The sequence below is a fragment of the Amborella trichopoda genome, chromosome 8, assembly GCF_054954075.1.
Source record: "Amborella trichopoda isolate Santa Cruz 75 chromosome 8, AtrichopodaSantaCruz75HAP2 v2.0, whole genome shotgun sequence".
NCBI classification, from domain to species: Eukaryota; Viridiplantae; Streptophyta; class Magnoliopsida; order Amborellales; family Amborellaceae; genus Amborella; species Amborella trichopoda.
In genome coordinates this window covers 28,227,610-28,240,640 of record NC_142343.1, presented here as the reverse complement: position 1 = coordinate 28,240,640, position 13,031 = coordinate 28,227,610, and the positions used below count along the sequence as shown (strand labels likewise).

The 13,031-nt window shown below is 36.3% G+C and overlaps 1 protein-coding gene and 1 long non-coding RNA gene across 3 annotated transcripts; both read left to right on the top strand.

The window, feature by feature from the left end:
- Positions 1-341: 341 nt before the first annotated feature.
- LOC105420565 (uncharacterized) lies at positions 342-1,858 on the top strand. The gene is made up of 3 exons (XR_016060812.1): positions 342-508; positions 1,065-1,145; positions 1,246-1,858. It is a non-coding gene; the product is annotated as an uncharacterized LOC105420565 (long non-coding RNA).
- Positions 1,859-4,300: 2,442 nt separating this feature from the next.
- Positions 4,301-12,513, top strand: LOC18433078 (Ribosomal protein S12/S23 family protein). 2 transcript variants are annotated; one of them, XM_011624624.3, is made up of 4 exons: positions 4,301-4,371; positions 11,590-11,745; positions 11,845-11,971; positions 12,233-12,513. In XM_011624624.3, the coding sequence occupies exons 1-4, from the start codon at positions 4,367-4,369 to the stop codon at positions 12,371-12,373; spliced, it is 429 nt and encodes a 142-aa protein (XP_011622926.1). In that variant the 5' UTR covers positions 4,301-4,366; the 3' UTR covers positions 12,374-12,513. The 2 variants fall into 2 exon arrangements, with proteins under 2 accessions (XP_011622926.1, XP_088730031.1); XM_088873905.1 differs by having other exon boundaries at positions 12,223-12,513.
- Positions 12,514-13,031: the final 518 nt, after the last annotated feature.

Sequence of the window (13,031 nt, the reverse complement as noted above, 5' to 3'; positions counted from 1 at the left end):
CTTCTTATATTATGGTTTGCTAGAGATTACTTTATGGTTTGTATTTTATAAATATGTATTGGATAAATTCTTTCATTTGTATGTGGATGATTTCTTTCAATTTAATGTCAAAGGTTGCTTCATGGTTTTCTTTATGGATGTGGATGGCTTCTTCTTATTATGGTTTGCATTTTATAAATATGTATTGGAAAAATTCTTTCATTTGTATATGGATGGTTCCTTTCAATTTAATGTCAAAGGTTGCTTCATGGTTTTCTTTATGTATGTGGATGATTTCTTTCATATTATGGTTTAATGAAAAATATTGATGTAATTTAATGTGGGTGCCTTCTTCTATTTCTAGTTATCGATCCCCAACAGCGTCGATTGGTGGTAATATTATATCTTACATATATAATGTGGTGCATTATATGTTGGTATATCACTACGCAAAAGAGGAGAAGGTGTGTTCATACTTCAATTTTTACTGGGGCCAATTATGTCCAATACTTGCTGTTAGGGAACCCTCGTAAGTACTTCGACCAATTACGAATGGAAATTTGTGCTTTTATTAGTCTATGTAATTTGTTAAAGTAGAGGACAAACATTATAGATATAAGATATTTGGCAGTTGATGAACAAGTAACCATAATTTTAAGCACCGTCACACAAGATAAATGGAATAGGGTGGTCCAGGAACGGTTCCAACATTCAGGGCAGACCATAAGTTACTACTCCCATAGAGTTTTACAAGCCATCTTACAATTGGAACCCTTGTTCCTGCAACCAGCAAGCAATGAAACACCGGCCCACATTGCTAGTGATACACTACGATTTTACTTATATTTCAAGGTATGCGAGTGTCAAGAATTCACATTATTGTTCTCACATCCATTGAGACTTAACATATAATATGTTGATTTTTTTCTTTTAATAGGATTGTGTTAGAGCTATTGATGGGACTCATGTCTCTGCTCGAGTTCGTAGTCAATTGCATAATCATTTCCGAAAGATAAAATATTTTTTAAGCCAGAATGTTATGGATGCGGTTGGTTTCGATATGCGCTTTCATTTTGTACTTACAGGTTGGGAAGGATTCGCATCAGATTCTAAAGTCTTATATGATGCAATTAGTAATGAAGGCAGTAGGCTTACAGTGCTTGAGGGTAACTTCATTCCTTCCTATGTTTCGTTGCTTCGGTTTGTACAATATTTCTAGTGTAATATTTAGCCTTACAATATACTCATTGCACAAACATGGTACAGGAAAATATTACCTTGTAGATGGTGGGTATCCTACTATTCGTGGTTTCATAGGACCACATCGAAGAGTCCGTTACCATCTAAACGAATTTACTTCAGGCCCACGAGCTCCTCAAAATCACAATGAGTTATTCAACAAGCGGCATTCCACGCTTAGAAATGTGGTGGGGAGGACATTTGGACTTTGGAAGGCTAGATTTCCTATATTGAAGAATCAAATGTAGTATCCTTTACGAACACAGGTTGATGTAGTTATTGCATGTGCAATATTGCAAAACTACATCATGATGACTCGGGGAGCCGATAGCATAAAGGAGCTCTGTTTTCGAAGGAGGGTTGAGAGTCAACTCGTAATTGTCGGAGATGATGGTTTTTTGCAATTGACTCAAGGGCATGTTGATCATGACATTGGTGTCAATATGCGAGATGCCATAGCGACGCAGTTGTGGGAGGCCTAACTAAGTCGCTAACACTTATAATTAAACATTGTGCTGCATTTCATAAGAAATTTTTATGTTGTGTTCATTCTATTGCATTTTGAATTATGTATGTTTAAACTATTATATGTTATTGTTGAATGGGGTTTTGTACGTGGTTTTCTTTATGGGTGCATGAATTATGGATGTTGCTTGATACAGATGCGTCAGCATTGAATATAAGTAGTGGTCAAGTTATTGCAGGATATTGTTGAATGAACTGATTCCATGCTGCTTGCATTGTGAATGTGTATTTAAATGGGTTGATTTCTTACAAGTTATTGTTTATGGGTGCATGAATTGTGAATGTTGCTTGATACAAATGCATCAGTGCTGAGTATATGTAGTGCTCAAATTATTGCTGGTTATTGTTTTATGGGTTGATTTCGTATTGCTTGCATTGTACATGTGTGTTTGAATGAGTTGTATTTTAAATTATGTATGTTTAAACTATTACAGGTTAATTGTTGAATGGGTTGGTTTTGTACATAGTTTTCTGTTCATGGACGCATCAATTGTGAATGGTGCTTGATACATATGCATCAGTGCTGAAGTTATTACATGTTATGATTTGTTGGTACATCTCTAGAATGGAAGTGTATAATATATCCAATGGCTACTCATTTGCATATTCCATGGGGTGGTCCTCGTCCAATGAAATGATAAATGGTATAAAGAGGGACTGAAGCAATCTAGAACAAAATATGATCACAATGGTGGGTCCTACCTCTTCATCACCACTCATAATTTCATCAAATGTGGATTACCCCGATGGAGTATAGTTTTCTGTAGTGCATTGGATATTATATATCCCTTTTCTAAAACATCTAATGCTTCCATAGAGTTTCAATATTTTGACCCCAAGTGTCTTGCATATTTTTGTGCACTTTCGACTCTTAAACTTCACTTGTAGTTTATCCACATAGCATGTAAATTTTGAAATGTTCATAGATTAGTGAATTTATTCTATTATGCATTTTGCATTTTCTTTTTTTTTGAAAAGATCTTTTTGGTTCCAATGCCATGATATGAAACATTTTGAATTTTTCTTTTCACTGTTTATAAGTACTATATATTTTGAGAAAAGTTGTCAAAAAAAACAAAATATTGAAAAAGTGAATGAACAAAAATAAAATATTGAAAACACAAAATCGTGCAAACAAAAAATTGTTACAAGAATCAGATAGAGACTACAAATCTCGCAGAGGTAGACTACAGTTCTCTATGGATTTTGCTTGTCTTCACGCATGTCCATACTTCTTTGTAAAAAAAGAAACTATGTGCACCTATTCTTTCCAAAAAAAAACAACTAACAATAAGTTACATGGCTGCTATTGATTTAGGAAACTTCAAAATAATATGCGCTTTACAAAAATTACATGACTGCAACTGATTTTGGAAAACTTCAAGATGATATCTGCCCCATGATATTTCTTTTGGTAAAGATTATAGGCCGGTTTGGAAACCAAAATGCAATTTTATCATGTGGTGTCAGTGGTGAACATATGAAAAATGTAACTCTTGCTAATGGGATGAAAGCCAGTCTTTTCTCTAATCCAATACAGATACCCAGTTCTTCTTTAACCGCCCAGAAGGTTATTAAACATAAAAACCAGAAACTTCTTAACTTCCTAGGAGATTATTAAATACAGAAACCAGGAACTTCGTAACTTCCCAAGGAGGTTATCAAACCAGGAACTTCTTAAGTTCACAGAACTTAAAAACTTCCAATTTACAGTTCCTGAACTTGCTTCCAGTTATCAAACAAGCTCTTAGAAAAGATATGTCTTTTTAGATTTGTTTGGCCTAAAAAACAAGGCTTAAATTAGCTTAGGGCGTTAGAAGAAATAAAATTTATAATTTTTATGCCCCAAGATATCTTTTAAAACCTTGAGTTTATTGTGAAATGAAACGTAAAAATAGAGGGTATGGAGATATTTTTCCCAAAAAAAAACTTTGGATTCCAAAAGCCGGAGTTTTCACTTGACACAAAAAAAAAAAAAAAAAAAAGAGGCTAAAAAGATGTTGTGTCAAACTTTGGATTTTGAAAATTCGAAGTTATTGATGGAATTTTCTATGTGGTAATAGAAAAACTTTCGATTATGAAAATCCCAAATTATTTATGCTTTTTTTGTCAATAGAAAACTTTCTTCAACAGAAAATTCGAATTTTTACTTGCAAACAAAACAAAATTTAATTGGCTAAACTTAAGATTTTCGGGATCCAAATTTTTTAAGTCTTTTTTTTTTTTTTTCCTCCTACGCACCTATAGGGTTTTGATAAACCTAATCTTTAAAATCCGAAGTATGGACTTTTTTGTCATTATTTGAAAAATTGAACAAATGGGGTTGGGGTGTAATAACGTTAAAAAAAAGAGAACTTTCAAAATACCAATCCTTCGGGAGGATATACGCGTTAATGATTAACGTAACGTTAAATGCCATTTCCGTTATAATGTCTGCTACAACCGTTACTGTGTACGTTCCCTCGTTCAACCTTCTATTCGGGTTTCGGGGTGCTTTTGTCATTTTATAAAAATTGGAAGCTCCTTATGATGGGCGCTTACTAGGGTTTCAGTATCTGTGTACTCGCAGTTCCCTATCCTGCTTTGTTTTCCTCGTGTTGCAGGAGCACTCCAACCGGCCAAGATGGGGTATGATATTATTTCCTCTTCTCAAAGCTTCTCTGTGTTTTCTTTTTTCCGGAACTTCTTTCAATTTCCACCATTTTATTTTCTTTCATTAATAACTTTGTGCTGTAATTTTATGATTTTATCAGTTCATTGTGTTTATTGAGTTAATACTCGATGATATCTTGGAGTCATAGTTTTTTACTCTTTTTGTAATTAATTTTCCTGTTCTTTCGTTGTTGGATGTGGAAATATGTGCGTTTTGGAATTATGGTCTTGGTTAGTGTCGGATTAGTGTTTGTTTGCGGGTTTTTTCTTCTGGCTTTGGCTCTTTCATGTCTTTCCTCTTACAAATTGTAGTTGAAATCGTTGTTTCCCTTTTGTTTAGATCAGCTTAGTGTATGTTTGATTTTTGGTCTTTGAAGGGTTTATTAATTCCTATAAATGGATTTAATCAAGATTCGAATATATAAATTTGGAACTTGGTGTTTGCAATTGCTTAACAGTCGGGGTTGTGTCTTATCTCTGATTACTAATCCTCATTGTGTGATTCTCTATTTGCAACTTCCAAACATTCAGTGCCACTGTTGGTTTTATATGATTCAACTTACGAACATTGAGCTTTCATAATTTCAACAAATGATTTGTTTGTTGACCAGTAGTGATTATGCTTGTGCAGAATTATAATGAGACTTATTTCTAGTAATAGTTGGACATTTTTATCAGCATGAGTGCTAGTTGATTTTATATTGCCACATCAGATGCACACATGTATTTGGACTTCTATCCCATTTCACTATGGGTAGCAAGATGATGAATAACGTTTAAGAAGAAGGCAGTATGATGGAGAGGAAAAAAAAAAGATGCATTGTTGCTCTGTGAGGGATTATTGCTATGTTGAACAATATTACTTTTTTAGTTAAGAAAAACCTGCTGGTTCGGATCGTGGACAAAATTTAAACCTATTGATGCCATAGAAGGCAGTTTTATTATTATGAGTTGTGCTCATATTCATTGATATCATCAAAGAAAATGAGATTGATGATGTTGTACTCCTATATGAAGTCACTTGAACCATTTTGGTCAGCATCCTCAAGTTATGTTCGTTCTGCACTTCCTTCTCACAAATAAACTTACTTTTTATTGGTTTGAACATGTATCAGTTCATTTGTTGTGAAACTAAAGGACGTAATGTTCTATAGCCAATATTGTTTCTGATTGCCTATATGACTTGGTTTCATTCAAAATAGTTGGTAATCCAGTCCGAAACTTGGAGTAGGACTCCAAACCTGGGAAATTGAAAGGGCATAGCACCCCCCCCCCCCCCCTTTCTCCTTCTTTTCTTGAGCTTGGATTTAATTATGCTTAGATTAGACATTGGTTGTATGTATTTGTGCATACCCAATTTATGCATGAGTGCTTGTATGTGTGCTTATCCGCTAGATTAGATTTTTTATATGTTTATACATATATGCGTGATTGATAGTTGTGAAGAATGGCATTCTGCAAATTGAACCTGCCCAGTTATGCATTAAGGTACAAAACTTTTCAAAAAATGAAGTGGTTTGCACAAGAAATAGTAAAGTTATGTTCTATAAAGATGTATGCATATAATATATTTTAGCCAATAATGAAGTGACTAGAAATCATATATGTTAATCACAAAAAGAAATTACTAGAATCATGCCCATCCTGTTGAGGCTTTACGAGCGCAGTTGTTTGTGTGACATCCGTTAAATTCGGGAAACCTTATTCACAAAAGGTATTAGATGAAGTCTTATGAATCGTTTGCACCCAGTTACTTTTCTGTGTTCCCTCCTTACCTCCATAATGAGAAACTCCTAATAGGCTTCAGAGCAATGAGGGAAACATGGGATTTATTTTATTGCTTGCACATTGCGCTCAAAGAGAATTGAGCCATAATTTTTTTCGTAGATACTAACCTATGCTGAGCGAGAAAATTGGGTATGATTCAATTCTAGGGTAAGGAGAGAACTTATTATCTAAACCTGGAATTTTCTTTTGAAGTTAATTTTTTTTAAAGATAACTTGTATAGTATTTTAAAATTGGATGCTTAGAAAATCTAATTGACATGGTACGCAAAGTTTGAACAGAAGAAACTTAGTTTCTATAGAAGAATATTGGGTTTAAGGTATGCATAAAAATGGTTGTGGGATGAGCTTCTGGGTAAGTTGTTTAGAGATTGAAATATTGGTTCTGAGGATGCGTTTCTTTTTCCAATGTGTAAGCGGCATGGTTTACTGCTCTTCATGTGTGACTGAAGGACACTTGCAATGTTTGACTTGGTTAGAATATTTCGTCCTACAGTTGGCCAAATCGTATGGTGGGGGTTTTGGATGAACAAACAATAACATTGCATGAGTCTCCTTCCTATATCAAATGTCAACCCTAGGAATTGTCTAAAGTTATGAGGCCTATAAGCGGGCCTATCACTTCCTCCATATTAGTGGTAGACAATACAATTAGACCAAAGTAGGTAAGAAAGGTCTTACCTTGGTCATCACCAATAACTCCACCAACCCTTGCAGGTTCAAGGTTGCCTAAGGAGCAACCATCAATATTTAATTGATGATGCTGCGGTTGGTGGCGACATGCAGCATGTATTTTTGTTTGTTTGGGGTTGGGGGGCACCGGATTAAGTGCTTTCATTGGGAAGTGAAGTTTGAAGAGGAAAAATAAAGAAATTCTTTGCAAAGTGAAGCCCAGGAGACAAGAGATGATAGATATTTTGGTGTGCTCAATGAGATCAGGAGTTTGAGTTCCAAGCTTGAAATGTTTGATGGTTTTCTCTTCCATCAAATGGATCAAAAGACAGAGGAAAGTGAGTCTTCTTAGGATTAGACCTGCTTTAATGAATGGCAAGGAAACCACGACATGAAGATGCTGTCGACTAGAATCAGGGGTGACCAATTAGATTATAAACAATTTTAGTAAAGGTGTTGCCTTTACAATGTAGGAAGAGATAGAATGCATTTTCGTCGTCTTCAAAGATACAAAATCGATTGGGTAGGGAAATACCTTTCCTCTGCAATCCGGTCAAATGTGAGGGCTCTGCTCAAGATCACTAACCAATCAAAAGATTGGACATTTCATGGAGCATGGATAGATTAACTTGTTGATGATAAGTGGTTGTTGAGTAGATAGGTGAGGATACTGTAGGAGGAGATTGAGAATGGACTAGAATTCTTACATGTACTGGTTGAGCAACCAACTTTATGGGTCGTCATTTTTGTAACTATGTATGCAAGGGAATGTGGACAAGTCAATGGTCTTTCTAGAACCCTATGAGTTCTCCATTTTTTTGATGTGGGGGAAGAAGTTTTTTATTTGGCTGATACTTCCTCAAGCCGCTGGCGACATTACATTAACATCTACTTTGGGCAATTAGCCAAGTGACACAGAGCCATAATGTTGGTGCCTGAACAGGTCTTGTTGTGTGGCAAAGCGGCACCACCATTTGCCTGAAAGAGCAATGTTGGAAGCTCTTAAGTCCTAATGGTCACACTGCTTGCCTCCTCATGTTTTTAATCCTTTCCTAACTAATGAGATGATATTTATGGGACCCATCAGCATCGATTCAAAGAAAGTCGCTCGAACTTATGGGGGACGAACATGGTCATGCGAAAGAGAGACATCTGAGAGATGGGGATGCTTGAGAGGGTAGCCTTAATAATGTGATGCATCCTCCAAATGAGAGGCATGGACATTTCTGGCCAACTAATTTGCAATCAAGATTTTTAAGAATGCCATTCCACAAATTTTCTTGGTATTTCTTATACATAAGGGAAGGCCTATGTATTTCGATGGCAGTTGGTCATGTCCTCACCCCAGCCTCTATGATAAGGCCACAATAGTGTGTTCATTCATTGCAACACCTAATATTTTTGTTTTCTTCATGTTATGCCATTGGCCAGATGCCAATTCAAAGCATCTCTGGAAGTGCTAGAGGTTATGAAGTGATTAAGGGATGGTATATTGCCTTGGATTCATTTTGAATCTAACTGTAGTTGTTGGAAACACCTGTGATTTCGAATCGTTTCAGGAATCGGAAAAGCGGAAGCGAGGGTGTTAGATGATAACTATGGTCAGAATCGTTGTCTGTACAATGCAAATGACTTGTGTGATTTCGACCATATTGGAATCGTGATCCAAGGAATCGTGTTTCCTATCTTGTTGTAACTGATGTCCTATCAATTTGGATTCGAATTTCATATTTTTTTAGAATCACACATCAATCCACTCCGACCAATGCCATCCAGAATCACTATCTGATAAAATATTAATCGTGATTCCTATGTTATTGGACTGGCCCATCAATTTGGAATCAATATTACTACGTTTTGGAAATCATGCATGAATCCTCTTAGGACCATGCCATAAGCTTTAAGCAAGAAAAGATTTAAAGTTTTATATATTGACAAACTTGAATTTTGAATATCATATATTGAGTACGATTATCTAGGACTCCCCAATTATTCGGATCGATGTCTTTGATAGTGCTTTGCTAACAATAGTCTCGGTGTACTGAGTGCCCTTACAGTAGCTCTTGACAACTAATAAAAACAAGGTTGAGGTCCCTTAGGTATCTACTTTCTTGGAGATTTTAGAACTCCAAGAAAGCAAGATGTTGTATGTGTTTCTCATGCTTGTTTTGAGGACGAAACGAGGAACTACCTCTCCTAATTAGAAAAGAGTCTTTGAGATGTGGACCTCAAGCTCTTAGAGCACCATATGCTTCAATGCTTTATTGTAAAACCCTTCACCATCAGGGTCTATCGAAAGTGAGAAACCAAACTAATATGTCGTATGTGTTTTTCATGCATCTTTTGATGATGAAAAGGAGTCTTTATGAGGTAGATCTCGAGCTCCTTGAGAGCCAAGTGCTTTGATATTTTATTGAAAAACCCTTTCAACATCGGGGTCAGAAGTGAGAAACAATTTTCTAATTTCATGAGGGTGATGAACTGGTTAGGTACTTACTATTGATACCCACAAGGCTCAAGTTGAAAGTTGAAGATTCTGACACTTACATGCAAAAGAAATTACTATCATACTTTTCTAATAAATGAATAAGTCTAGAAATTTGCATTTGAATCTTGATTCTGTGTTATTAGAACTTCAACTCCATGTTGATTAAAGCATTGTTCAATGCATCTATGAGTCCCCTGTTTTGGCGTTGTGGATCTAGCTTCCAAAGGACACTGATTTTCTATTCCTAAAAATTGGGATCGAGATCCCATATACATTGAATCCCAGTCTTGTGCACCTATGAATCACAAATTTTGTAAGATGGAATCTAGATTACCAACTTCCAGGAATCACGATTCAAAAAAATATGTGGAACGAGATTTGAGAAATTTGGAATCGTGATTCCTATCTTCTGAGAATTGTGATTCATCCTGAGAAATGCAGAATCACGATTCTGGTTTGGAATCCCTGCCTAGCATTTGATTGTCCTCCTGTCTGTATTGTGAATCATGCCACCAAACCAGTCTGCACCTGGATTGCCTTTGAATCATTTAAATCAACCTTTGTAACTCACCTTGGGGATGAGCATCCCAAATTGCCTTTCATTTTGATCTTTTGTGCAGTCCTTGAGTATTTATGATCCTTGGAAATTTCTTTCCTGTCCTTCACCTCTTGTATGTCAGGTAGTTGCAGAACCTATGTAATGCCATTTTGTTCTGTGCATTCTGACAAAATATTGCCATCCATATTTGCTTGGTCATTGGTAAAGGTGTGTTTCACATTTCCCAAAGCCATATTTGAGAAATTCCTATCCACATACCAGTTGGACTGAAGATTTTTGTGACATTCACGAAAAAAGTGTTAAATTTTCAGTTTTTATTTATTTATTGTTGTTTGGTCCTGTTGAAACCGAACATTTACGCCATATGTTTGAAGAGAGAAGCCTTCGGTGGTGATGCTTCTCACATTGAGAAGAACAGTTGAGGCTCAAGTATATTGTCTTTAGGTGTGAGAGATTGTTTTAGGACTGGTGTAGATGCTGAGGATATTGCTAATACTTCCCCTAATGTACATTGGAGATTGAGGAGGTAGATATGGTATGTTGGTGTGTGTTTTTGAGGTTGGGGTTGTCTTCTACGCAACATGCGAAAGCATCATCTTTATGTCTGACGGTAAGTTTTATGTTGGCTTGATGTTTCGATCAACTTTATGGACCACTTTCAAGTCCAGTAGTTCTCATCTGAAACCGAAGTTCAAATGTCAAATATGTATAGAATAATTAGCTTTGCCTGTCCTGAATAGGTCAATTGGTGGCGGTCTAATCTCATTGTCATGAGAGCTGATGTCCATAATTACGGGAGCTTGTGTATTGCATATTGGCATGTATGGATTCAAGGTTCTTTGGCATGCCAGGGGCATCATTGGTTTTGGGAAAGTATTAATTAGGAAGTGCGGCCTCCATATTTTCTGGCTGTTCAAATGCCAAATTGGTTCCACATGGTAGGAGCTGGTTGAGATTAATTTTTTATTCATGATTTTGATGATAGTTTTTGATTGGCATCCAAATGCAAGTGACTGCTTGATCGACGATCATCACAATTTGTGATTTTGTATCGCTCAGAATGATTGTGTGTTAACGAGGGGCTCATTAGGGTTTGCTATGCAAACGTAGTTTTTTTCTATATGCTTAAAAGATACAAGAAAGGTCATGACTAAGCTGGGTCCTCACTTTTGTTAAAATATTACCAAATTGTCTTGGACAATTCTTATATCTACTGCCAAACTTTTGGATGCATGCTTGAGGCTTCTTATGACCTTCCTACTGGAAGTTTCCATTCTGTTGGATCAAGGTTTGTTACCTTTCTTTTCTTCTTTCTTTTTCGGGTAAGTCGGTTTTCATGAGATATCAGGAAAAAAATAGTTGGTTTTCATAAGCGACAAACCTCGAGGTTTGAAACCTCGACAATTTAAATGGGGGTCATACTACTTGGCTTAAGACCATGCACAGAATAATAACTTGAACCAGGACTACCTTACTCTTCTGATTTTTTTTCCAAGCTCCATTTAGGTGGTACATCAGTACTCAATGTAAGTTTCCTAAGTAGATAACCTCCCTTGTGAAGCTCTTCTTTTGTTATATTGAATTGTATTCTCTGCTCACTTTGCTGAACCTCCCATTTTTATGGAGGTTTGTGTGTAAGCATTTCTTGTTAGTGGTTTTCATCAGAATCAATGTGACTTTTCTGAAACAGGAAGACTCGTGGTATGGGAGCTGGTCGCAAGCTGAAGACCCACAGGAGAAGGCAGAAATGGGCTGACAAGTCGTACAAGAAGAGCCATCTCGGTAATGAATGGAAGAAGCCATTTGCTGGCTCTTCCCATGCCAAAGGGATCGTCCTCGAGAAAATGTGAAAATTTTTTACTTGGAATTCCCCCTTATGAAAATACTTGCTTTTGAAGGCTTTATGCTGAATCTGAAGTGTATCCTTTCTTTTGTTTCTTTGTAGAGGCATTGAGGCCAAGCAGCCCAACTCTGCCATTCGAAAGTGTGCTCGGGTTCAGCTGATAAAAAATGGGAAGAAGATTGCAGCCTTTGTCCCGAACGATGGTTGCTTGAATTACATCGAGGAAAATGTTAGTTTCATAAACTATTAGAATGACATTGCATATGATGCTATTCTAATGCACTTTGGGACAACGATAGCCGGTAATGTCATCCATTGGGGATATGTCTGCTCACCATTGAGGTCATGCCTTGTTCTGGTGGTTTTATTTCAATGGATGGTGATCACCAAATGCAGTGTGGTTTTGACCATTGGATTGTACAGTTGTTTTCTATTAGAAGTTTTATAGGATAAGCTTTAAATTGTATGATCATATTTTAGTTTTTGGCAGGATGAGGTATTGATTGCTGGATTTGGGCGTAAAGGTCATGCCGTCGGAGATATTCCTGGTGTGAGGTTCAAAGTGGTGAAGGTTTCAGGTGTATCACTATTGGCTCTTTTCAAGGAGAAGAAGGAGAAGCCAAGGTCTTGAGTTGCCACCCCTTTTTCTATTGTTATGTTTCAGATGTTTCCTTGAACATGACATTCAGATTTTGCCTCTCCATACCACTTTGGTACATCTTCCTTGGACAGATACTATATGAAAATATTAGTCATTTTGAAACTTCAAAATGTTTATGCTGCCTGCTTATTTATTCTAGGTTTCTGAGGAGAACAATTTGCTTTCATCTCTCTCACTCTTTGCAAATTAAGTTTCTCTTTTTTAGGGTCCTTTTGGAAAGGAGGAAATTAGGGATCTTAGATATATGAAATCCAAGGAAATCTATGGATTTTAAATATCAAGGATTTTTATCATGGATTCATCAAATCTCTTGTTTGGATAAACTATACAAAATTCATGAATTCCTTGCAAGCACTTCCATGTTCATTGTTTGTTAACAAAACTCTCTCTCTAAAATTTTTACCTTTGATACAAGGTGTCACATTAATCTTGACAATTGGATGTAAAATTAGGTGGCTGCAATTATTCCATTGACCAAGCTCAAACTTCAAAAGGAATCGTTTTGAACTTTGTGATACATCCAAGCTATCAAATTTCACATCAAGGATTGTAAGAAATTGTGACCACCTTGTATCAAAGGTAAATGGTCTTACTGTATACCGTCTCTTTTGTTCACATCATCCCTCTT